The sequence below is a fragment of the Mchenga conophoros genome, linkage group LG19, assembly GCF_057382185.1.
Source record: "Mchenga conophoros isolate Kocher_MC1m ecotype Shallow Benthic linkage group LG19, M_conophoros_male_GT1.1, whole genome shotgun sequence".
Lineage (NCBI taxonomy): Eukaryota > Metazoa > Chordata > Actinopteri > Cichliformes > Cichlidae > Mchenga > Mchenga conophoros.
The window spans coordinates 10,352,931-10,379,629 of NC_140544.1; the positions used below are offsets into that span (position 1 = coordinate 10,352,931).

The following is a 26,699-nucleotide window of genomic DNA, read 5'->3' on the forward strand; positions in this document are numbered from 1 at the left end:
TTGTGTTTTACTTTTAACCCAATCATGATGAAGCTCAGTGTTTAGGTGCTCACCAGTGTTTCTAATATTTTGTCTACTACACATATACAGAGACTAGAATAACTCACCCGGTGTTATGTGTTGTTTAGTACATTGGAATCTGTTTTTTAAGGGTCATAAATAATGCTAATGCTGCATTTTATTAATAATAATAACAGAATGATGGTGATAAACAGAGTTCATAACTGTATTATTATTGTTGTAGCTCCTCACTTCGACCACTGGAGGGCAGTGAACACAATATACAGTCAACACAAACACCACAGAGCAGTTTCTCTGCTTATCACATGACATCATACATTCTGCATAACTCAGTATTTATTATGGTGGAAGATACGGCATGGTGATATAATATAGCAAAACCAATTTCATTATTTGATCTGATTTGCACAAAATGTTGACATTAAAAATTAACCAAATAATTAAAAAGCATCATAGCATCAATCCAGTAGCTCTTCTCCACAGTACACAGTTTATGAAAAATAAGATCACACTTGTTTCTGTATTAATGTGATGAGGGGAAAACAGTTACTATGTTGTTTCTGCTCTGATGAGAGGAAATGAGTCTTGCTGAGGCATCTGGTACACAGATCAGCTGTACCAGGATGCTGTTCACTGAAATCAGTCAAATTGAAATCAGTGAATGATTCTGTAATTGTTTAAAAAAAATATCAAAGCTTGTTTGCACACTGCAGCTTAAAATGTAACTAGTAGCTACTTTACTTTATAGTAATCACACTGATATGTTCACACCCAGAGCTCTGTTAAACACCCTCTGAGCATCATCAGCAAGCTGGTTAAGGAAATAACTCAGAGTGAAGTAGGTTGTTGTAAAAGAGAGGCTCATTGATGCTGCAGTTACAAATAGGAAAGAATTTCTGGATACTTTCCCTGCTTCCATTAATGCAGCTTTACCTTGAACTGAGATAAACGTTTTCATGAAGAACTCTGCAGGTATTTTAGCCAGTTCTGACTTGATGACAGCACACAAATCATCATATGACACACCTGAGCTGGCAGCAAGTTTCTTCAGAGACTGCTTATCAAGACCAAACCCAGTTACATAATCTGTGACAACTGAAAGCATCATGCTGTCATCAACATTAACAGACAGCTCAGGAACTGGAACAGCTGCTCCAGCTGCAGACAGAGTAGAGTAGTATTTTATTCTGGACTGAAAATCTTTCTTCTTGTTGATAATCTCCTGGTTGATGTTGGACATGGCACGCAGCAGAGCATCACTCTGGTGTGCAGGAAGTTCTCTCTCTAAGGTCTGTTGTAATTCAGAGAATTCATAAATGTGAGGCTCAAAGCTGGACACCAGGAAGACCTGTGGAGACTCAAAACCTTCTTTCTGAAGACCTGTGTTATAAAAGATAAAAAACAAAAAAGGCTCAGAGTTTAACTTTACTAACTTAATAAACAAAGAATGATGTTCACACTTGTTTGCACTGAGGTATAAAGAAGAGAGAATGAAAAAAAAAATTATTTAAACAAATACAAGGTAAGACAGAGTTCTGTGAAGGCTCTCAGTCATCCAGGTCATGGTACTCTAAGGAGCTTGGTAAGAAAAGGGTATGGACTTCTTTAGGTTTCTTGAAGATGTTTCATCTGAGAAGCCTTTTCAGGGCAAATTGATGGAGAGTCCCAGATTGTTATGCCTTATTGGGAATGTCCCTAAGAGGGTCGCTGACCCACTAATTTAGAGAATTCATAATAGTGAGGCTCAAAGCTGCACACCAGGAAAACATGTGAAGACTTGATGTCTACATCTGAGTCCTGTTTTACAGAAAATACATGCTAACATGAGGGGGAAAAAAATCAAACTAAGTTCTGAATATTTTTAAATAGTAAATTCACAAAGTGATATTACTTTGGTAAAAATGATTAGATAAGAAACTCACCTTGAACAGAGTCGTCTCTGATTTTTCTAAGAGTCCCCTCTTTACTGAAGTCTCTCTTTCTTTCCTCATCACGTATGTTGTTGTCGATCTTTGAGCGAACAAAGTAGAACTTTTTCTTCATCTTCTGAATCTCCTTTGCAAGTTTCACGTCATTTTCTCTGAAGCGATCAGCTGAGACGATGATGAAGACGTCAAAGTTCTCAAATCCAACAAGCTCCAGGTACTTCTTAGCTGGAAACTTGGTGGTGCCGATTCCAGGAAGATCCCATAAAGTAACATTGGGATAGTTTGGATGGAGGTACTCTGTGACCTCTGAGGTGGTTTCCACAACACCAGTGGGTGCAGCGCCCTCATCTTCATCACCAATGCTCTTTATGCCTCTTAAGGCACTAACAAAGGTGGATTTACCAGATTTAGATTCTCCTGTGATGGCGATTTTTAGTGGAATATTATTTGGTTCTTTTGAATATCTTTGAATCTTTTCTACTGCTGCAGCAGTGTCATTGGTCAGATCATGTTTAACTGAAGCAAGTACAGCCTCCATGTGGACCCTTAAATAAAAGAAAAAGCAGTTAGAATCACTGCACTCTCATCTCTGAATACAGATGATATCATAAATCCTTCATCACCATATAATCTTGAAAATTTCTTCGTCTTTGTTTCCAGCTGCTCTGTCACATTTTCAGACTCACAGGCAAAGAAAGTATGAAACAAATCAAACATGACACTCTGAATTTAAACAGCTGATCTTTGATTTCTTCCAGAAACTGATCAGTGGAGCAGAAACTCAGTCCTAACTCAGACTTTATATTTAAATGGAGACCAGAGAGCATGGGACCATGAATCTGTGCGTTTGACCTGATACATGTGGTTACCCCAGTGTGTATGGATTGCAAGGAGTGACAAAATTAATTAAATACGCCTTTATGTTTCATTAACATATTAAATTTGGAATTAATTCATTATTTAAATTTATTTAATGAATTAAATGCTCATTCATGTCATTTAAAACATTTAAATTATTTATTTCCAATGTTATTTAATGAATTTAATTATATACATTTAATTTTATAATGATTAATTATTGAAACATTTAATTATTTATTTTTTCGCATTTTAATTAATTACTGACACATTTAATTAACTATTTAATTTAATACACCACTCCTGGCCCTCCATACAGGTGAGCCTCCTGATGTGATGGAAAGGTACTTTATGCGTACTGTGACCCCCCCCCCCCCCCAGGGAGCTGACCAGAAATCTGAAGATTTTCACTTGATTAATAAATAGTTTCAAGTTATTTCAAAAGAAACAATGTTTGATATGACACTAGGGTTTCCAACTGTCCCGTCGTTTTAACCGGGACATCCTGTAAAATGAGCAAAACTGGTTCGTCATATATGTGACCAATTGTCACATATTGACCGTTACCTGCAATGTCACAGTGCATATTTACACTATGCTGAGCTGGTTGTGCATTGTGCTTCTGGTATGCCAGTGTGTCCCTTATTTAATAATTTAACAGTTGGAAATCCTATGTGTGCAGGGTCAGTCCAAGGACAATCAGTTAGTGCTTATTACTTGTGTTTCTCTACACATTTATAAACATTACTACAAACGCGCAAGATTTTGCTACAGTAATAAGAGCCCCATGGTTCGCGTCACTCTCATTGTTGTGTGAAAAGCTTCATATTCATCCTTCAGGTGCATCTAGATCCGTAACAGGTGTGCAGGTGTTTTCTTTGACCGATCGCGGAAGTCGTCCATGTAGAGTCGAGTATGACTGCAGAGATTCACAGCTCACAAACTCAAAAACCAAAACAAAGAAACCCAACAAAAACTGTAGCACCGATGTGTTCAGATTAAGGAAAGGTGAAAAAAAAACACCACAGGCTGAAATTTGAGTGAATTTAATTTTGCAGACAGAAAGTTTGATACAGTGGTGGAGGTTTACCTGCGTGTGACGATGTTGGAGCGATGATGAGTGCAGAATGCAGCAGTAGTGCAGCCTTGTATTCGTGGTGGGCGGAGTCATCCAAACGTCGATCGTACCAGTGCCAACGCTCGTATTGGTATCGGATCGATAGTAACACGATAGGACTGTTTATCTCCTGGAAACTCACTTCTTTGCTCCCGGAAGCATGCCTGTGGAAACGCCTCCTCTCAAGCAGGACCGCAGTCAAGCCAGCCGCCTCTTTTCAGCCGCATTAATTTTTTTGCGCTTCTACACCGCCCTTTACGGCAGCGCCTTTTCTCCTTATTTCCCGATCAAAAGCATAGACCCGCGCACAAGTACACGCGCGCGCGCACTCACACATGCACGCCCTCGCGTACAACGCTTTGGGGCAGCCCAATACAGCCATCGGGAGAGTCTGGTTGCATATTCAAAAATTCATTAAAAATCATTCTTGATAGTTGATGTCCAACTTTCAACACAATCCTCCTCCTGGATACCTACTGTACCTCTGTGCCAAGTTTCATCTCAATCCGCTGCATCAATAATTGTTTAATATTAATGGATCAAAAATGCTGCTGAGAGAGTCATGACAGGGACTATAAAGAGACAGTATATTTCAACCATATTTTCTTGTCTTCACCAGGGGTGATTTTAGCCCATTTTGGGGGTGCTTTGAATCATTTTGGGGGTGCTGAAGCAAAAATCCTGTGTTTTCCTGGTTAATAGTTTGTTCTTAGGTTTAGTTCAGGGTCTAGTCTGTGGTGGTTATGCTTCCTGTTTTACTTTGAAGGTCCGTGTCTCATATTATTGTGTCCAGTGTTACTCTCCCCTGTATTGTCATTATGTTTCATTCGAGTCAGCTGTGTCCTCATGTGTCGCCACTTCTCCTGATCACCTCGTGTGTATTTAAGTCCTCAGTCTTCCTGTGTTCAGCGTTGCGTTGTCTGTGTTTCCTCCTTTCATGCATTCATAGTTATCATAGTTCCTCTGTATTGTCTCTGTTGGCTCACTTTTCTCAGTTTTTCCCAGTGTAGGTTTTCAGTTAGCTCTCTCCCATGTTTGCCTTCGTTTGAGTTGTATTGATGTTTCAGCCACAATAAAGGCTCGCTTTTGGTTTGCGACTCAAGTTCCGTCTCCTCGCCTCTGTCTGCTCCTGCGTCCACCTCCACTCGGTCTGCCCCACAGACCGTGACAGGGACAAGATAACATGCAACATGTTTTTAAAACTTTAAGCACTTATCTCCAAAAGTTGATTCGGGACGTAGCGTTTTGTGGGAGAAACATTTCATCATCATCCAGGTGACGTCTTCAGTCTCAGCTGACTGCAGGTTTCAATCTTATAAACAGTACATTTGCATAATGACTGAAACCAGCCCACTGAAGGAACAATGGGCTGTGAGGTCAGTTCCTTAATCTTAATTATGCAAATTCTCATGACCATTGATCAACAACCACTGAAAACCTGTGTTTTCCTAAACACACATTGGTCTCTTTTCTCTCTTAACATAACATCTCATGTTACTTTTATCTCAGTACTGTCTTTTTCTCACAGTTTCATTATCCTTACTTCAAAGCTTCACTTTATTCTCAAGAATTTAGTTTTACCACTACTGAGCCAATTTGATAGTTAAGCTCATCCACTCAGCGAACAGATAATTTAAAATTCAGCCAATCTGCACAAATTAGCTTTTTGAACAGGTTTGTGCCTACCTTTAAATCTCTTTAGACCGGTCTTCTGTTCGCCTCATATCAGATCCAACCTTCGGCCACATTTGTTCTTTCTGTCACACGAAGAACCGCGCGGAAACACCAAATATTAACCCCGATTCTTTTGTCCCCATGATAGAACAGAGAAAACAGACTCATAGTGTGTTAAAACATTTATATTTCTTTTTATTCTATCATCTTCCGGAAGAGAGAGACCCCTGCACAGCTCAAATGCCAGTTGTAGATCTCTAGCATTAGAAGCCAAAATGTGTATCATATAGGTGTTATTTTGGTCCTTTACACAACTCCTCCTGACCTGACTTGGTGTGTGTGTGTGTGTGTGTGTGTGTGTGTGTGTGTGTGACGTAGTTCTGCTTTTTCTGTCTGGTTTCCTGTTCTTAATATATTGCCTCTGCAGCTCTGCACTTCCTGTATATTAGTCTGGCTGAACACTTGGTTTATGAGTCAAAGCTTTATACAGGCCTTTATTATTAAAGTACATAAAACAATATAATCAGAAAATAAGCACTAAGAATATATATTTATTCTTTAACAGCTACCCCTTTTTAACTCATATAATTTTATGAGTTAACCTAATTAACTGACTCCCTCATTAACCTTAACTTAGAGCTACTGCTCCTAAAATGCCTCAGTCCACTGCAGACAGATGGTGATAAGGAACTGCAGGAGGAACTATCATGGAAGACCAGGCTCCAAAATGGATGGAAAATAGAAGAAGTGGCTAACCTCAAGTAAAAAGACAGCACAGATTTTCTGATCCACAGAGGCAGGAGTCTACCAAGGCACCAGGACCAAAGATGCAAAGGTGCCCTGGAGACTATCCAGGACAAATAAACAGGATGTAAAATGCAAGCTAGGACAGCGTACACTGAGAGGCACCACCAAGTGGCTGGGATAGTGTAGAAGAACATCTGTGTCGCATATGGACTGGAAGCACCCAAGTGCTGATGGGAGACAAAGGTGGATGAGGACAACAGGGCTGAGCACCTATGGGGCTTCTAGTTCCACACAAACAAGCAGGTGCTGCAGAACCAACCAGACAAAAGGCAAATGCTAACAAACGGCAGTGGCTGTGAGTCCTAGAAACACAAGCAGGGAAATCAAAGCAGGAATGAAGCTCAAAAAGGCTAAAACTCATTATATCCTAATAGTAAATACAAACCGAACTGTAGAGGCCTGCTGGGAAATCAGGAAGTTCTATCAGAAATAACAAAGTCCTTAAAATGAGGATGCAGTAATTATTTTCACTTGCTGGAACAGATTTTCTAATTGTGTTTTCTTCGGGTATCTGCTAGTGTCCAATAATACTGTAATATAGTGTCTGAGAAGATGTGCCTGATACAGCAAACACTCACGTATTCATTCATTATATCAGTGAGATAAGCCATGGAAATGTGAGCCTGAAGCTCTCTTAACACTCAGACTTACAACTCTAATGTTAAAGGTTATTTAACTGCTGTTTCAGTCGAATCATTTCATTTGTCATATCATCTAATGACTACGATCATTTCAAATCCAGCTGATAAAAGTAATAAATCTGTGAGAAGAATTAAAGAATCAATGGACAGAAGCCATATGGAAAAAGACGTTCATGGTTATTGAATAATATTCTATTAAATACTGATGTCATCAGAGAGTGTAGCTCTCACACGTATTAATGTCCTGAGAGGCATTAATATATGTGAGCAGATATGAAAGAGTGACGGATCAGAGCACATATGCAGTAATAGATCCGTCCAAATATATTTTGCCTTAATGAAATATTATTGTCATGGGATACAAACATTATACGATACGTGCACTTATTTAAAAGTTCCTTTACAGTTCTCTCCTGCAGAAGGAGCAGTGTGTAACGACTTTGTGCTCTGCTGTGAATACAAGTGTGATCTATACTTAAATCAGCTGGTTTACAGTCAGTGCTGTGACCCACACAAAGACACATTGCCTGGTTTGATCACTGGTTGAGGTCATAATCTAAAATATGAAAAACATAAACATTTCTTTACTCAGCAGCGTGTAGAGAAACACAAACAAATGAGAAGGTCATTTGTTTGAGCAGGGATCAGCTGATCCCTGCTCAAACAAATGACCACAGCTCTGTGGTCAAACCAGTTTGACTGCTGTTTTTCACAGGGTGTGGTTAGAGATATTTACCCTCCACCAGCTCATCTATCATCAGACTGACTGCTTCATGCAGAACTTTTCATCACTCCAACAGCTCAGCACGCAGGTAAACCTTTGATTAAATGAGTTCTGTCTATAAAGTTCAATTCACTCAAATTCCAACCAGTGAACCTCTCCAGTCACCTGTTCTTTACCTTTTGCATGCTGGTGTTAAGTTGATGGTGTTTCATAGTTTTGCCCTTTCTGTCTTTCGAGCAGCAGCTCTCCAGTCATACTTCTCTCTGTAAAGACTTGTTTATGTTCTGTGAGTGAGCCAAGTGGAAATGTATGTGTGTTTTCAAGACTTTAATTTTTGCAAGCAGCAGGTGAATCAGAGCACAGAGCCAAAGACTCAAAAATTGTTTGTTCTTTTTAGATAATTTTCTAAGCACAGTCATTATTGAATCCTTATTCATAGCTAATTTAAACACTTACTGATTCTCCTTAGACTGACTCTAATGCCAAAGAAATCAAAGATTAGCTGCTTAAATTCTGAGTTTTATGTTTGATCTGTTTGATAATTTCTTTGTCTTGAGTCTGACATTGTGAAGAAACTTTCAAGATTATGTGATGATGCTGGATTTTTATAGTCTGTATTCAGAGATGAGAGTGCAGTGAATATAACAACTTTTCCTTTTATTTAAGAGTCCACATAGAGCCTTTATCTGCTTCAGTTAGAAAGGATCTGATGAACAATGATACTTCTGCAGCAGCAGCGAGAAGAAACATGTGATATTTCACTACATATTGCCATCACAGGAGAATCTGGTTCTGGTAAATCGACATTTGTTAACGCTGTCAGAGGACTACGTAATGGAGATGAAGGGGCCGCTCCTACTGGTGCTGTAGAACGCTCAAAGGAACCTATACCATACTTCCATCCAGGCTATCCCAATGTCACTTTATGGGATCTTCCTGGTGTTGGCACCATGAAGTATCCGGCTCATAAGTACTTGGAACTTGTTAAATTTGACAGGTTTGACTTCTTCATCATCGTCTCAGACACTGGTTGCAGAGAAAATGATGTGAAACTCGCTCAGGAGATTCAGAAGATAAACAAAAAGTGCTACTTTGTTCGCTCAAAGATTGACAAGTTTATGCGTGATGAGAGAAGAAATGAAGACTTCAGTGCAGAGAGGAGTCTTAGAGAAATGAGGGAAAACTGTGTTCAAGGTGAGTTTCTGTTTTGTTAAGTAAACACTTTATTATCCCAAAGTTGGGACTTATTTACTTTAACTGTGAAAGATATGGTTTCTTTATATTTCTTTATCACACAGGTCTTCGAGACCAAGGCATCGTGTCTCCACAGGTCTTCCTGGTGTCCAGCTTTGAGCCAAACCTTTACGACTTCTCTCTCTTACAGCAGACCTTAGACAGAGACCTTCCTAAAAACAAGAGGGACACTCTGCTGTTCATCATGGCCAACATCAACCCAGAGATCATCATCAAGAAGAAAAAAGCTTTTCAGTCCAGAATAAAATACTGGGCTGGTTTGTCTGGAACTGTAGCAGCTGTTCCAGTTCCTGGCCTTTCTGTTGCTGTTGATATTGGGTTGATGGTTAGTGTTGTTAAAAGTTATGTAACTGATTTCAGTCTTGATAAGTCATCACTGGAAAAACTTGCTGAGAGAACAAATGTGCAGCATGCTGATCTTTGCGCTGTTGTCAGGTCACCACTGGCTGGAGTAGAAACAACTCCAGAGCTCCTCACGAAGGTGTCGACCCAACTACCATGCATAGCTGCATGTATGACAGCAGAAGAAAGTGTTAGATGGATTCCAGTAGTCGGACTTGTAGCATCAGCTGGTCTGTCTTTTGTTGTAACCTACAAAGCTCTGAATTCTTTCCTCAACACACTTGCCGATGATGCTCAGAGGGTTTTTGAAAAGGCTCTGGGTCTGAACTAGTAAGTAAATGATAATGTGATCCTGTGTTCAGTCTACAGCAGATCTCATTTTCTCTGGTCAAAGCAACAAGAACAGAGTAATTCTTCACAGCTTCATGCTCTCAAACTTTCCTCCTCATCTGTGCCACAGAGGGACTGGAAACCCCCAAGTACCCAAAGGGAGACACAGATGGGTGGTTGAGGACAACAGGGTTATATATAAGACCTCTAGTTCCAACCCACTATATCAGAATTGTAAAGAAATCAAAATGGAAATCCAAACTAAAGGAATTGTAGACACGTTCCACCCTGTGGATCCTTCCTTTACTTTCTCTTTCTTTCTCCTTAAAATGACGATGCTGTAATTAGAAAACCTGCTCCAGTGAGTGAAGCTACTTGTGTGAGAAGTTTTCTTGTGGTTTCTGTTAGTGTCCAAAAATACTGTAATTTAGACTCTAATAAAACTCTAATGTTAAAGGTTATTTAACTGCCGTTTCAGTTTAATCATTTAATTTTTAATATCATCTACTGACTATGATCATTTCAAATCCAGTAAACTGATTAAGGTAATAAATATGTGAGAATAATTAAACAACCAATGGTGGTGGAGTGAATTTACAAACCATTCAGGAACAGAAGCAGTAAAACCATGAAAACACCTCCATACACACAAAACTGTATTACTGGAAAACTGGACATAAAAGTGTCAAAAGTACAAATAAGTATTCTGAGAAAAAACTTTCCCCATCATTTCTTATGGCTTAATATTAGTTCTGCAAATGCACAATGGCTGAATTAAAAGGCTTGTTAGCAGGATCTGACATGATTAACTGCCAATATCTGGACAACAGACATGACCAACTTCCTCGTTTCACTGTCACATGATCAGTAGTTACAGGCCAGGTGTGGCACTCTCTGGAATGGTTCCAACATGGAGAGCAGCACACCTGGAGGGAAAGGTGGAGCAGATTAGGTTCCAGATTAGAGCTCAACAGGTATGACATCTGACCTTGGCCAGTTGATGAGCCGTTTTGGTGACAGCTTATCCTGATAGTCGATGTTGAGTGAATCCAGATTATTGAAAGAGATCCTGGCTTTATTTAACTCGCTCACAGAGCAGGTTTGCATTAAATATCATGTTTTCAGTTTGGTCTGAGATTGTTGGACACAAGGAGTCCTGAAGGGTGTGACTATGAAGTTCAACACAGCCACACGTCCTTTGTGTTAGCTGGCTCCCAACCAGGTATGCAACATTATTACTATGGAGATTTAGCCAGATGCAAAGAGAGACACTTTGGTGACACATTGTCAGGTCTGCAGCTTGAAATTATTAGGGAAAAATGTTAAATGGATGAAAAATATAAAAGATTGTGCTGCTGATTTTTGATGTGATGTAAACCAAATATTTGAGAAAGAATAACACATGAAAATGATCCTTCCTATCTTCATCACAGCTGTTGTGGCTGGCCTCAAAGAAATCAAAACAGATCTGATGGCTCCGGTTTGTTCATCCTGTCTTCCTTCTCTCACCCCAACCAATCACAGCAGATGGCCCCACCCCTCCCTGAGCCTGGTTCTGCCGGAGGTTTCTTCCTGTTAAAAGGGAGTTTTTCCTTCCCACTGTCGCCAAAGTGCTGCTCATAGGGGTCATATGATTGTTGGGTTTTTCTCTGTTTGTATTAACAATCTACTGTGCAATATAAGGCACCTTGAGGCGACTGTTGATGTAATTTGGCACTATATAAATAAAAGTGAATTGAATTTAATTGAATTGAACCTGAGGCACTGGTATGGGTAAAGGGAAAGGCACCTATACCAGCAGGTGCTACGAATTCCTACAGGTGTTCCAAACTCAGTTGGTAGTATCTGAAAATATTCAGGTTTGTGTATTTAAAATATCATAAGTTTATTTGGCTCACTGCAGTCCAGTTTGTGGTAGAAACAAAGTGTTTATTCTCAGAGTACCAGTTACAGGAAGCACAGAGATGTCATACCCCTCACTACCCACATTACACAAACAATATTTCCACTTCATGTGCCTGAGTGAGCACGTGTTGTATATACATAAATATTACAAGGCACAATACATGACCCTATGACTTTATGTTCGTGTTTCAGTTGTCCTTCAGTATTTTCTCCTGTTCACTGCGTAAATCCACCTTGCAGTCCATTGGTAGATTGATTGTGATAAAAATTGTTGTCATTGTTGTACTTAAAACTGTAAACCTTGTCCTGAACTGCATATTCAGATATTTTTCTGTCCATCCCCCACATCTAGGATGGTGGGGCATGCAATTAGTTATAGTGTTTAAGTGCAGGCACATTCTATGTAAGGTTCTGGTTTCCTTATTTGGTAAAGAATGTAATTCCTGCCATTTATGGGCTCACCTGCGCTTGTATAAGGTGGACCGTTAAAGAAGTTGAGCCATATACGTGGGTGAGGGGAGATGACCCCTTTGTGATCAGCAGGAAGTCACATAAACAATGTTTTTTTGAAGTTGGCTGGGATCAGGTGAAGAGCTTTCAGCGCCAAGATGCTGATCCAACCGGCTTCCCTCCAAGTTTGAAACCGATCGAGCTCTGTCTTGTATCACTCATGGGGATAAGTCTCTGAATCAGCAGGGCCTACGAGTGCAGACCTAACATCCATCTTCTCCTCTTTTCTTTCTCATCATTTCTCTTATTCTGCTGCTGTTTGCGGCTACAACTGATGCTCTTCACTGACATCACAAACAGTTAGTTTTACATGCTTCCTTTAGGCAGTATTATTGGAAGGCTCACAAGGCATTTGTAGTATTATGCAGATGACACCCAGCTCTATCTGTCCATGAAGCCAGATAACAGACACCAATGAGTTAAACTGCAGGAATGTCTTAAAGACATAAAGACCTGGATGGTCGCTAACTTTCTGCTTCTTAATTCAGATCAAACTGAGGTTATTGTACTCGGCCCTGAAAATCTTAGAAATATGGTATCTAAGCAGATTCTTCCTCTGGATGGCATTACCTTGGCCTCCAGTAACGCTGTGAGGAACCTTGGAGTCATTTTTGACCAGGACATGTCCTTCAATGCACATATTAAACAAATATGTAAGACTGCTTTCTTCCATTTGTGCAACATCTCTAAAGTTAGAAATATCCTGTCTCAGAGTGACGCTGAAAAACTAGTTCAAGGTCAAGCTTATTCATATATATTTCCAAACTGTCCATGCTGCACAAAGTGCTTAACAATGTAAAATGCCACTAAAATAAATAAAATGCACAACAAAGATGGAGTAAAATATAGAAAAACAAATAAATAAAATAAGTCATGTATGAATACATTATCGTAGTATTAGCTATTTAGTTGTATTAATGATTTTAAGGCATTATATTCATTATTCAGTTAAGTAGGTCATAGGTCAAGTTGCTAAACATTCACACATAGAGCACATAGAACTGGGAGAATAGGTCAGAGGTGCATGTGAGAAGCAGAGACGACAGAGCTGCCGTTAGTGGGATAAGGAGTTGGTAAGCCAAAGCAAGGAGAACATAGTGTGCGAAGAAGTGGGCAGAAAGGACACGAGATAGGGAGGCAGGAGATAGAGAGGGCATTAGCAGGCATCTAGTTTTGAGAGACAAAGGTTGTTGATTTCTATGTATCAATATGTGCTTCTGGGACTGCCCCAGCGGATTTTGATGTTGGATGCTAAGCTGTTAAAATCCCCATGTACATGTAATAAAATTAATTGATTGTTTATTTTGAGAAAAAACAGGAATGGAATATTACAGTGTTTTGTGATGCATTATTCTGCTGATTTATACAGAAATAGTGTTTGCAGAGAATCATGGCCTTGCTTTTCTGATTACAAAGAGAACAGAACATACTGCACGGGAGATTCTCCCTCATCTCACACAGTGAACAGCTTTTTCTTCTATTTAAGAGTCCTCATGGAGGCTTTATCTGCTTCAGTTAAAAATAATCTGAAGAACAATGACACTACTGCAGCAGTAGCAAGGATTTGAAGATATTTAAGAGTTTTAGAAAAACCACATGATATTCCACTAAATATTGCCATCACAGGAGAATCTGGTTCTGGGAAATCGAAATTTCTTAATGCCTTCAGAGGAACAGGTGATGGAGATGAGGGAGTTGCTCCTACTGATGCTGTAGAATCCTCAGAGATACCTATACCATCCACCCATCCAGAGTATTCCAATGTCACTGTATGGAATTTTCCTGGAGGTAGCACCCTAAAGTTTCTGGCTCATAAGTACCTGGAATATGTTGAGTTTGACAGGTTTGACTTCTGGAGGAGGAACTATCATGGAAGACCAGGCTCCAAAAAGGATGGAGGATGGAAGATGTGACTAACCTCATGAAAAAAGACCGCACAGATGTTCTGATCCACAGAGCCAAGACGCCAAGAGGCCAACAGGACCGAAGATGCAAAGGTGCTCTGGAGACTATCCAGGACAAATAAACAGGATGTCAGATGCAAGCTAGGACAGCGTACAGTGAGAGGCACCACCAAGTGGCTGGGATAGTGTAGAGGAACATCTGTGTCACATATGGACTGGAAGCACCCACGTCTATGGAAGCCTGTTTCCATGACTCGAAATTTCGAGTTATTTTCTTGAAATTTCGACTTATGTTTCTCCAAATTCCAAGTTAATAACTCGAAATTTGGAGAAACATAACTCGAAATTTCGAGTTACTTTTCACCAAATTTCGAGTTAGCTCTGCCAATCAGTAATCTACGTGAATTAGGTCACTTTCTTGTTACCTGGAAGCATATGGCGCAGAGTAACGTGCACTCAAAACCGTATCGCAACAAATTGGCGCTTTCGTGAGTACGTTTCTGATAGTAACACCATGTGATTCAGCTAATAAGACAAGGATTTCATCAGTTTTGAAGCCACGCTGAAAATACTCAGCAATCTGTGCATTCATGACTGGATATAATACCGGTAGCTTAGCTGTAGCGTTTGTAGCTGAGGGCTTCAGCTTCCGGGTAACAAGGAAATGACGTCATTCACGTACATTATTGATTGGCAGCACTAACTCGTTGCTTTTCTCAAAATTTTGAGAAAATAACTTGAAATTTCTAGTTATGGATCCTTTTTCTTTTTTCTAAGTGGTGGAAACGGGCTTCCATACAAGTCCTTGTAACACTCACAATGGTGTCTCTTTAATGTAACATAAGTCGAGGGTTTATGATGTCATTAGTGTGTGCCACTGCCAGAGATGGGCAGTAACACGTTACTTCAACACTGGATAATACAGTATATCGAGTGCGGAGAGAGTATGCCCGTGCAGCGTTTAAAGCGTGGAAGTACTGACCTTACTTTGAGTTTGATTCCGTTAAAAAGTGACAAAAACATTTGTGTCTGTTGTTCACTGCGTGGGACGAAAACTTCTTTTTACAGCGACAAAACCCCTAAACCTCCGAGTCTGCTACCACGTAATGGGAAATTCACAGAGAAACTTGCGGATTCTTCCACCACTGCAGCACACCTGCACCAGGGCAAACCTCCGCCTGCCCCACTCCTGCTTTACAGGTGAAAATAGAGCAACAGGACCGCTGAGTCTTTGATTTTATTTATTTTCTGCTGTGTTTTACTTGCATCTATTTAAAAGAGTGAGTGTAAACACAAAAAACAATTTTATTTTATGTGCTGGAATATGCAGAAAATAGGTTTAAATGTTAAACGTTTCCATTTGATTACATTTTTATGATGGATTATGCAGAAAAAGTAGAATTGGGCTGAAAGATCTATCGCTTTATCACATATTCAGGTTGTAAATCATGTTTTTAAAAAGTAACTAAGTAACTGAGTAATTAATTACTTTTGAAAATAAGTAATCAGTAATTAGTTACTGATTACTTTTTTCAAGTAAGTTGACCAACACTGGCCACTGCCCTCTCTGTGAGTTATGGGAGCAATGTACTTGCACGCGAATACATGGAGAGAGACAGACTTTATATGATTTACCTCTCCAGAAACCTTTGTAACGTTATGAACACTGTATGTCATGTTTGATAAGCAGCAGCCGTTCAACCGGGCCTCGTATGGTTGATGAAGAGAATGTGCATTAAAGGACATGTTGTGGAATTCCCAGTACCAGTGTGATCGTGTATTCTTCCTACTATCCTGCTAAGGTTTCTACCGCCTCCTCTCAACCACTGAACACAACCCAACGTTACATCCTGATGGGAGACTCTACCAAAGGTTGATGAGGACAACAGAGTTGAGCAGCTATGGGACTTCTTGTTCCATACAGACAAGCAGGTGCTGCAGAACCAACCAGACAAAAGCCAAATGCTAACGTATGGTAGTGGGTCACAATCCTAGAAACACAAGCAGGAACAGTGATGAAATCAAAGCAGGAACGAAGCTTAAAAAGGCTGAAACTCAATATATCCTAGTAGTAAATACTGCTGGGAAATCAGGAAGTTCTATGAGGATGCTGTAATTAGAAAACCTTTTCAAGTAAGTGAATAATTGTGTGAGAAGTTTTCTTTTGGTATCTGTTAGTATCCAGTAATACTGTAATATAGTGTCTGAGAAGATGTCCCTGACATGGCAAAACACTCTCATACTCAACTATTATTCATTATATCAGTGATATAAGTCATGGAAATGTGAGCCTGAAGCTCTCTTAACACTCAGACTTACAACTCTAATGTTAAAGGTAATTAAACTGCTGTTTCAGTCGAATAATTTCATTTTTCATCTGATCTACTGACTACGATCATTTCAGATCCAGTAAGCTGATAAAAGTAATAAATCTGTGAGAGGAATTAAAGAATAAATGGACATAATTCCTGTGGAAGGACCTTCATAGAGCCATGGGTAATATAGTCTTTGGTCACAGAGGGTCATATGATTGTTGGGTTTTTCTCTGTATGTATTATTGTAGGGTCGACCTTACAATATGAAGCATCTTGAGGTGACTGTTGTTGTGATTTGGCGCTGTGTAAATAAATTTGGATTGAATTGAATTGAATGTGCTACGACCGGTTGATGAGGGAAAGAAGAGGGGATAAAAGACATGCTGTGGATGAGAGCCAGAGATTTATAACAAATATTTAGTTCAGAGAGGTCTATGACACATAGTGACTGAGGAAGAAACACTCAATGTGCAGATAAACAGCATCTGCTTTCTGCCAATTGCTAAGCATTATGATTGAGCATGTGTCAACACGTCTCCCAACTCTACTGGTCCATTTGAAATCGAAACAATAATCAGCTATGTGACTGTCGACCTAAGGCTACCCAGGCACACAAATACCCACAACTCTTTTCATATTTCCCAGTTAAAATCTGTCCATTCCAGTCCTCTGACCATGCAGGTCTGAATCTGAACCCAGACAGATAGAAAACCAAACCCAGCTAAACAAACAGCCTCAGAGATGTGGAACCAGTTTTTTCTCACTCATCTTATTTGCGTGTTGTGTTTCCTGGTCTTTGGTCTCTGTGTTGTGTGGGAGAGCACACAGTTCCTACATTGTTTGCAAAGAAGATGTACTGAAGCACAGGTGTTTTCATAGAACAGTGGGCGTTGCTGCCTGAAAAAGCAGAACAGATCATGTTGCATGAACTAACATCCTCTTTAAAATATCAGTTGTCAACCGATGGCTTTGTTAAACACAAAAGAACAAGTACCTACAGTATAGTATTACAGTACATCTCACAGAATGACTGGAACAGTTTTCAGTACTCACAGTGAAGAAAGGTGATTAAAAGTATTTGTGTCTGACCTTTATTCCTTTACTCCTTTCCTGATCTTTGAGTTTGCTGGGTTTGAGTTAGTTGTTTAAATAAGTCACTCCCTTGTTTTCACTCTATGAGCTCCACACTAAAGTTTCCTGCGATCACTGCACATCCTACTTTATTTTCACTCATGTCTATCTGTGTGATGCTAAATCCTCCACAGAGACCATTAGATGAAAACAAACATTAGCCAGTCGAGTATCCTCGCAGGTCGGGCCTGGATCAAACAGATTCCAGAGGTGCTGCTATAAATCATGTCGTCAGCAACCTGCTGCTGTGAAAGGAGTGACACTCGTTTCAACACAGTATATTTTCACATTGAATACACATTTTCCTCCGTGTAACATCTAACATTTCTCAAAAATACAGTGTGATACCATAACCAACACACAGCCAATAAAAACAGTGTCCTTCAAACAAAATCAGTAACCTCCTCAGCTCTTGCTGGGACAGTGGCGCGGCTGCCCCTCTGTTGGTTTTCCATGGTCTCTTGCGTTCTGGGGGCCTCTGGATGTCTGGAGTTTTGATCTCCTCCATACCTGCTTCATACCCTGGAGGACGGGGCTGTGGCCCCCCCACACTCCCTAGCAGATCGTTACATGGAGAAACCTTTGGAATACAAGCACGCTGATCCACACAGGTATGCACACGGGTGTTCACTGCTCGTAGACTTAAATTACACCCTTCTTGGCTACTACTTTGAAGCACATCTGTCCTGCGTGCTGCACAACAACATTGAATATTTAGTATTTACTGCTGTTTACACTTAGCTAGATTAATGCGATGGTGTTGTGTTTAGTATGTTGCTTTGTTTTTTTTGTTTTTTTGCTTGTTTTCTATTCTTCTCTCAACAGGTGATCCAGGAGATTTTTTTTTTCTCCCCCCCTTTCTCACTGTCCCTCTCCCCTTCTGTTTTTCCTTTCCTTCCTCTTTCTTTCTCCCTTTCCTATCCCTCACTGATGTCTGTCCCGTCTGTAACATCTGAAAATAAAATATAATAAATAATAAAAACAAAGATCGACCAAATGGACCAATACGGCAATGCCACGAAGATCCATTTGGCAAAGTAAATCCATTGGGTATCCTTGTTGGTCTTCAGACAACAATTCTGATGGCTAAAGAACCAAATGGGACAGGCAAAAAACAAAAAAAACAAAAACAAAATCAGTAACACAGAAAAGTGGCAGCTAAAGGGTTAAGTCTGCAGGTCCACACACTCATGTGAACTTAGAATCTCTCTCCTCTTGGGTCTGTGTCATTCTCCTGCTCCTGCAAATAAAAGACATCCATCCACCCTTTTTGCACTATTTGGGTGAATTAGGCACTAGAAATGAAGTCTCTAATCCTAAAATAAGTCAAGTCTTTAATCTCCATTTGAAGTCAGTCAAACCTTCAGTCCATCACAGTCCAGTCACATGCATTTATACCAATTATTGCTGACAGTGGAAACCCGCGCACTCATTTGAGTATCCACTGACAGCAATCTGATCTAAAAAAGAAATTAAATAAAAACAATTCTTTATGATTTTGTTATGGATTGAATCGCTACAATCCTTTTAGACCCATTGGATGTGGTCAGTGTCCCAGACAGGTGTACCTCTGCTAAGCCCATTGTAATCTGAAGAAGCTCACCTTGTACCTGCTCTCAGTGAAATATTTCATAGCACTTTTAATTCCAATCTTGGAGGCCTGTGTGGAGAGCAGGGAAATTATTTTGCTGCTATTGTTAATAATCATCATCCTTACCATTGCATTGATAATATAATCTACAGCATTGATATTGCATTCAGATGTTTAAACAGTGTGTGTCTTTCAGAAAGACTAAGTTGCAGGCTGACAGGAAATTGCAGGTTTGCAGAGCGTGCTTTTGTAGAAGTGAAACCGAGAGCAGAGTCTAAGTGCAGGTTATTCTGAGGAGCTGGTTAGACGAGGCTATTTGAATAACCAGGTTATTCAAATTGTCTTTTATACTTTTACATTCTTTGATTAAGCTTTCAGTAGAGGTTCTTGATTAAAACATTTATTCAACATAGTACATACAGTTTCAGTTAGGTTGTTACACATAAGGATGAGCCTCTGTTCTGGTAAAAGGTCAGAAGTGCAATGGGTGAAATGAGAGAACATGTAAGGTCGACACATACACACATACACACACATACACAGTAGATAGACGCATTTATAGGTGAGAGGTTAGTCATGTTTGTCTCTGCAAAAAGAGGAACAGTTTCTTGCAGGATGTGTGCCTTGTGTTCAAGACGAGAAGTGAAAGTCAGAAGGGACAGGAAACACCTGCCGTGAAGACGGAGACAATGTTCTTTTTAAACTGTGTTAAAAGTCATTGTGGCTTTGATTTGACGTATGCATATATTCTGTCTGAGGACGCATGAAGGGGCGTCATTAAATTCAAACCCTGATGGTATAAAATATCTGCTTATGCTTTGAGTAGTTGGAGATCAGCGCTGTCTGCGAACAGAGCTGGTCCCCCCACGCGTGTATTCATTAAAATCAATTGTTTGACCAAGCTCTTCTGGACCATAGTTGTTTGTACTCTCCTTCCTCAATATTTGAACCTTAACACCTGCTTAAAAGAGAGATGATTATTAAATCATCAACACAGAAAATATCATCACCGGAGGGATGACCCCTGACAGCTTTTCTCTAAGTCCACTGTTACAAAAATATTAGGCCCAGTTCCAGACATGTCCCAAGTATGAAAAACACTGTCCCTCTCTCAGAAGGAGAAAACAACCCAAACCTAACTGGCAGAATCAATCTAATTGTTGAGTCGCAAATTTTAGAGACCAAGTACCGCTCAGGTTAGAAGGAGTTGATTTCTGTGTCGACATTCCAATTAAAAATCAAAAACAAAATGATCACAGGTGAAGAGCAGAGTTCTGTGCCAGCTGTTTATTGAAAGATCAAATTCAGCAAAAGATCAGAAGAAGCAAAAAGCTCCCCCGGGGTGTTCGCCGTAAGAACATCCAGATCAAAAACAAACAGACGAACAGCAGCCAAAAAGCTACCCAGGGCGCATCTGACCCATCTTTTTATCGGGTCAGTGACCCCTCCTCCTGCTTGATAGTTTTCCATTCCCTGTCCGTCTTAAATTCAAACTATCAAGTTTTCCCTTAACTTTACAAATCTCAATATCACTCCCTTTATCAATGTAAAACGTTTGTCAGTACTTTGCCCTAATCAGTTATCCTACTTGCACTTTGTACATTTTCTTTAATCTCCGTCGCTCAGGTTACATAACATTCTGGCACTACTCCAGGACTTTCTGGGCGCTGTTCTCACACGCTGTCGTCCATCATTTTTAATGGTGTCCCTCTGACAGTTTTTGGCCAAAGTGAGTCCAAAAGCCCGCAAAATTGCAGATATCAAGCCAACTGCAGGGTAATAACAATCAATCCTCCTGACAACTTTCCCAGCTTTGGAGCCAGGAGTACTATATCCACTAAGGAAGGGTTTTCCCTGCCTTTGGGCAATTAAGGTAGCCCAGGAGCGTCCTCAGGTGTGCCCAGTCCTCCTGCTGTATAGGCCAGTGCACTACGTTTGGCAGTGTAGGCTGGCAGCAATGTTCCCTCTAATGTTTCATGTGTCTGAGCGAACACACAAACTCCCTGAGCGTCCCTTGGACCACTGTGAGCAAGAGCAGACGTGTGCACTGTGGTCACGCCAGCATCGAATCCATCCAAGTTACATGGTTCATAAAAGTTATCAAACTACAGCATTTACATTTATGTTAGACTACTTTTAATTAACTGCTTTAGCCCACTTACAATGAAAATTAAAAAAAAATCTTGTTCATGACCTGTGTAGGATGTTAACACTATTGGAAGTAAAAATAACTTGAACTCCAATTTTGAAAACACAACTTTCTTGTTTTTAAAAATAAAGCTCTGACTTGTATTATGAGTCTGTGGTCTGGAAGATAGGTCTGTAACTCTGCAAAACAGAATTGTTAAGGTCCATCCATCCATCCATTCGCTTCCGCTTATCCTTTTCAGGGTCGCGGGGGGCCCTGGAGGCTATCCCAGCTGTCATAGGGCGAAAGGCGGGGTACAACCTGGACAGGTCGCCAGCCTGTCGCAGGGCTAACACACAGGGACAGACAACAGACAGACAATTGTTAAGGTATTTATTTTAATAACATTTAAATTCAAGTTAGATTTTTTTTTGTGCGCAACACACATTTACTGTGTGCAGAGACCGTGCCAGCAGTGCGCAATTGCGCACGCGCGCAGCTTAGAGGCAACATTGGCTGTCAGAGAGGCTCCCAGGTGCAGCTTGAGCCAGGTTGAGTTCATGTTCTGTCAAAATGTAAAAGAACCCACCCACCACTTTAATCACACTCTAGATCTTGTTTTAACATATGGCATAGAAACTGAACATTTAACAGTGTTTCCTGAAAACCCTCTCCTGTCTGATCATTTCCTGATAACATTTACATTTACAATAATTGATTACACAGCGGTGGAGAGTAGACTTTATCACAGTAGATGTCTTTCTGAAAGTGCTGTAACTAAGTTTAAGAATATAATCCACCCACTGTTATCATCTTCAATGCCCTGTACCAACACAGAGCAGAGCAGCTATCTGAACGCTACTCCAACAGAGGTCGATTATCTTGTTAATAATTTTACCTCCTCACTACGTACGACTCTGGATACTGTAGCTCCTGTGAAAACTAAGGCCTCAAATCAGAAGTACCTGACTCCGTGGTATAATTCTCAAACACGTACCCTAAAGCAGATGACTCGTAAGCTGGAGAGGAAATGGCGTGTCACAAATTTAGAGGATCATCATTTAGCCTGGAGAAACAACCCCAACCCCAGGTTTCTCTTCAGCTCTGTAGCCAGGCTGACAAACAGTCAGAGCTCTGTTGAGTCAACCATCCCTTTAACACAGAGGTGGGGGAACTCCAGGCCTCAGGTCCCGAAGGCTTTAGATGTGTCCTTGATCCAACACAGCTGATTTAAATGGCTAAATTACCACCTCAACATGTCTTAAAGTTCTCCAGAGGCCTGCTAATGAACTAATCATTTGATTCAGGTGTGCTGACCCAGGGCGTGTTATCTAAAACCTGCAGCACACCGGGCCCTGGTACCTGGTACCTGGAGTTCCCCACCCCTGCTTTGACTAGTAATGACTTAATGAACTTCTTTACAAATAAAATGTAACCTGCAGTAGGTGCTCGCAGGAGTACCAAGGGTCCCTTCATGCAGCTGCTCAAAGTATCAGAGGAGATGAAGACAGACTTTAAGTTTGACTATGTTCTAGTGGTGGACACTGAAGGTCTGCAGGCTCCTGAGCTGGACGGTAACAAGACTTGTTACCGTGACAACGAACTGGCGACATTTGTCGTTGGTCTGGGAAACGTGACACTGATCAGCATCTTTGGAGATGATCTGTTGAAGATCCAAGATATTCTGCAGATTGTTGTTCAGGCTTTGATGAGGATGAAGAAAGTTCAGCTTTCTCCCAGATGTGTGTTTGTTCAGGATGTTCCAGATGTTGCAGCAGCAAAGAAGAACATGGACGGAAAGAGACGCCTGCAGGAACATCTGGACCAGATGACCAAACTAGCAGCTGAAGAGGAGCTTTGTGATGCTGAGCGCTTCAGTGATGTCATTGAATTTGATGTTCAGGAAGATGTGAAATACTGTGGGCAGCTGTGGGAGGGCAGTCCACCCATGGCTGCTCCTGAACCAGCTTACAGCGAGAGCCTCCAAGAAGTGAAGAACACCATCCTCTCTAAAGCTTCAAAGTTTGCTGGGATCACTCTCTCACAGCTCAGAACCAAAATTCAGGACCTGTGGAACGCCCTCCTCAGTGAGAACTTTGCTTTCAGTGTCAAGAACACACCTGAAGTTGTAGTGTACAGAAAACTGGAGGTCCTGGCCAGAAAGCAGACCTGGATCCTGATAAGAAGCATGAAGACCACTGAAGACCAGCTTTTTAACACAACTGAGAATGGAACGCACTACGAGGCAGCAGTAAGTTATCTTTATAAAGAAAATAAACTGAAGATATGAAATATTTACAAATTCTTCATTCTAACATAAAATTTGAATTTTCCTTATTTTTCTTTTGTTTAGGATCAGCACGGAGGAGCCAGAGGATTCAATGAATCAGAAGAAATTCCTGGACATAAAGAAGCCCTGCAGCACAAAGACATTGCTGCAGCAGCTGCAGAGATTCAACAACATTTAGAAAAACAAGATAATATTCCACTAAATATCGCCATCACAGGAGAATCTGGTTCTGGTAAATCCAGCTTTGTTAATTCCTTCAGAGGTGTGAGTGATGATGAGGAGGGAGCTGCTCCTACTGGTGTGAAACAAACCACCTCAGAGGTCACACTGTACCCCCATCCCAACTATTCCAGTGTTACTTTGTGGGATCTTCCTGGATTCGGCACCACCAAGTTTCCAGCTAAGAAGTACCTGAAGCTTCTTGGATTTGAGAAGTTTGACTTCTTCATCATCTCAGACACTCGCTTCACAGAAAATGACGTGAAACTCGCTCAGGAGATTCAGAGGATGAAGAAAAAGTTCTGCTTTGTTCGATCAAAGATCGACAACGATATAAATGCTGAGAGGAGAAAGAGAGACTTCAGTGCAGAGAGGACTCTTAAAGTAATCAGAGACGACTGCGTTCACAGTGAGTGTCTGATCACAGCTGAGTGAGATCTGGATTCACTTTTTAAACATATCCTAGTTTTAAATTATTTATTCTTTGTCTTGGTTCCTGGGTCAGTGACACAGTGTTTTGAGTTTGTATGAGTTCCGTGGGTGTTTGTTCCCTTTGTGGTCGTGGTCTCCTCAGGTGTGTCCTTGTGTCTCCGTGTTCCCTCTCTTGTCTTGTTAGTACGTCTCTAGTCCTACTCTTTGTTTCTCCCTTTCCTGTTCCCATGTTCTTCTCTCTGTGTTTCATCCTTTGGCTACCCAGTCTGTCATGTGTCTCCATGTCTGTTCATTCCCAGTCCCAGTGTCAAGCTCACGTGTCTTTGTCAGAGTCGGTGTGTTATTTCCTGTTTTATTTTGACAGTCTCATGTGTGTGCCCTCATGTGTGTTAACTTCCTGTATCATCAGTTAACTACTGTAGTTACTATTTCTCCCACTGTTCTTTGTCATGTTGTCATCATATTTGCTCCAGCTGTGAGCTCTGTTTGGAGAGTTCCCTGATTAATATTCTTAGGTTTCCGCTGTAGTTTATCTTGTGACCTGTAAATCCAGCATCAAAGCTTCTCTTGAGTCCTGCATATTGGATCCACGACACTTCCTTCCACACAGGATCCTATGATATTATTTTATAAATCTAACCATGTCAACATGTTTCTCTATTACACAGGTCTACAAGACATCGAGTCTCCACAGGTCTTCCTGGTGTCGAGTTTTAAGCAGCACTGGTGTGATTTCTCTCTTTTACAAGAGACCTTAGAGAGAGAACTTCCTATGAAGAAGAGAGATGCTCTGCTGTGTGCCATGCTCAACATCAACCCAGAGACCATCATCAAGAAGAAAAAAGCTTTTCAGTCCAAATTAACATACTGGGCCACTCTGTCTGCACTTGGAGCAGCTGTTCAAGTTCCTGGTCTTTCTAGTGCTGTTGATCCTGCTTTGCTGGTTGGTGCTGTCACACATTTTGTTCATGCGTTTGGTCTCGATATCCTGTCTCTGAAGAGACTTTCTGCCAGAACAGGTGTGCCCTACGCTGATTTGTGTGCTGTCATCATTTCACCACTGGCTGCAGCAGAAATAACTATAGAGCTCCTCTTGAAGGTGATGACCCAACTGGGATGCACAGCTTCATTAATGGCAGCAGAGGAAGTATCCAGATTTATTCCATTAATTGGAATCCCAATAGCCATGGGTTTCTCTTTCACTACAACTTATAAAATTCTGAATGTTATCCTCAATCAGCTCGCTGATGATGCTCAGAGGGTGTTTGAAAAAGCTCTGGGTCTGTAAAGATAAAAGACAATGAAGCTGATCAGTGTGTCAGGGGCTTCAGCAGGTCTCATTTCCTCTGATCAGAGCAGAAACAGATTAACTTCTCCCAGCTTCACACACTGAAAGTTTCCTCTTCCTCACATCAACACAGGAACAAATGTGATCTTATTACTCAGATATGAACTGTGTCAACATTATAAACTTTGTAATATATAGAAGAGCTGCTGAATAGTGTTATTGTTGTTGTTGGTTTTTTTTGTGTGTGTAATGAGTTTCAACACTATGAACAGTAATGTTCATCTTCATCATTCCTGTCTGGTATTAATAAAATGTATTTTAGCGTATTTCATAATATCCTCCTAAACTTGGGGGGGATAAGTAAACCTGGTGAATCACTGAACTCTCAGCTTCATTAAAATGGATCATTATGGGTAAATGTAATATAGAGGTCCCCATTTACTCCATAACGCAATGATTTATTTGGTACATGTATACAGATCTATAATTATAATCTGAAACTAAACTGAGCGACCTTCAGTAACTTGTTCTAAAAAAAAATCAACCTACCGTCATTTTACAGTCATCAGAAATATGAGTCTTGGTTTTCCTGCAGAACATTTCAGGCTGAGCAGCCAATCCCAGTCAGAGAGAAGTGGCTGTGACAGAAACACAGCAGAGAGGACAGAAGGTCAGAGCTCTCAATTCAAGGAGCAAACACACAAAACAAGACGGGAAGAAATTTTATAGGCTGGAAATACAAAAAGAAAATGAAGGACAAGCTGGTAAAAGGTGGATGAGGGTCAGCAGTAGAATAAAATGGATAAAATAAAATAAAAATAAATTTCTCATTATAATGGTCTGAAATAATGAGAAACTGTGACTGCAGTTTTTAAATTTAACAATTATTTGTGATGCTGTGTGTATTAATAATAGCAAACTATATAAGGACAATAAATAGAGGAAAGATTTACAGGAAAATTAAACATTCCTCGTGTTTTCATCTAGTTTCAAAAATCTGATCTTAAACATCAAGAACCCTGAACAGTTTTTATTCTCCTGCTGCAGGTTTGGAGGATGTTGTTTTATTCTTGTCACACAGTGGTGACAATTATTGAATAGATTATATTAATGGACCAACAGGTTTGATTACAGGAGCACAGCCGTGTGTTTAAATGAGACACAGAGGCAGGGATGCAAATTTAAAGAACAAACCAGCTTTAGTGAACCGAACCACAGATTTGACAACCACAGGTTTATGCCACAATGATGAAAAAGAAAATTACAAAAAACATTTTAATACATAAAACT

The 26,699-nt window shown here is 40.4% G+C and overlaps 3 protein-coding genes across 3 annotated transcripts; 2 read left to right on the forward strand and 1 right to left on the reverse strand.

Annotated features, from left to right (window-relative positions):
- Window positions 1-310: 310 nt before the first annotated feature.
- On the reverse strand, window positions 311-4,107 carry LOC146551771 (interferon-inducible GTPase 5-like). The gene is made up of 3 exons (XM_085257178.1): window positions 3,898-4,107; window positions 1,944-2,494; window positions 311-1,401 (listed from the first exon to the last, which is right to left on the reverse strand). The coding sequence occupies exons 2-3, from the start codon at window positions 2,485-2,487 to the stop codon at window positions 773-775; spliced, it is 1,173 nt and encodes a 390-aa protein (XP_085113304.1). The 5' UTR covers window positions 2,488-2,494; window positions 3,898-4,107; the 3' UTR covers window positions 311-772.
- A 3,701-nt stretch (window positions 4,108-7,808) lies between these two features.
- Window positions 7,809-10,159, forward strand: LOC146551772 (interferon-inducible GTPase 5-like). The gene is made up of 3 exons (XM_085256987.1): window positions 7,809-7,858; window positions 8,437-8,964; window positions 9,069-10,159. Exons 2-3 carry the CDS (start codon window positions 8,487-8,489, stop codon window positions 9,695-9,697), a joined length of 1,107 nt encoding a protein of 368 aa, XP_085113113.1. The 5' UTR covers window positions 7,809-7,858; window positions 8,437-8,486; the 3' UTR covers window positions 9,698-10,159.
- Window positions 10,160-23,337: 13,178 nt separating this feature from the next.
- On the forward strand, window positions 23,338-25,608 carry LOC146551773 (interferon-inducible GTPase 5-like). Its single transcript, XM_085257283.1, has 3 exons — window positions 23,338-23,431; window positions 23,534-24,098; window positions 24,790-25,608. Exons 1-3 carry the CDS (start codon window positions 23,369-23,371, stop codon window positions 25,407-25,409), a joined length of 1,248 nt encoding a protein of 415 aa, XP_085113409.1. The 5' UTR covers window positions 23,338-23,368; the 3' UTR covers window positions 25,410-25,608.
- Window positions 25,609-26,699: the final 1,091 nt, after the last annotated feature.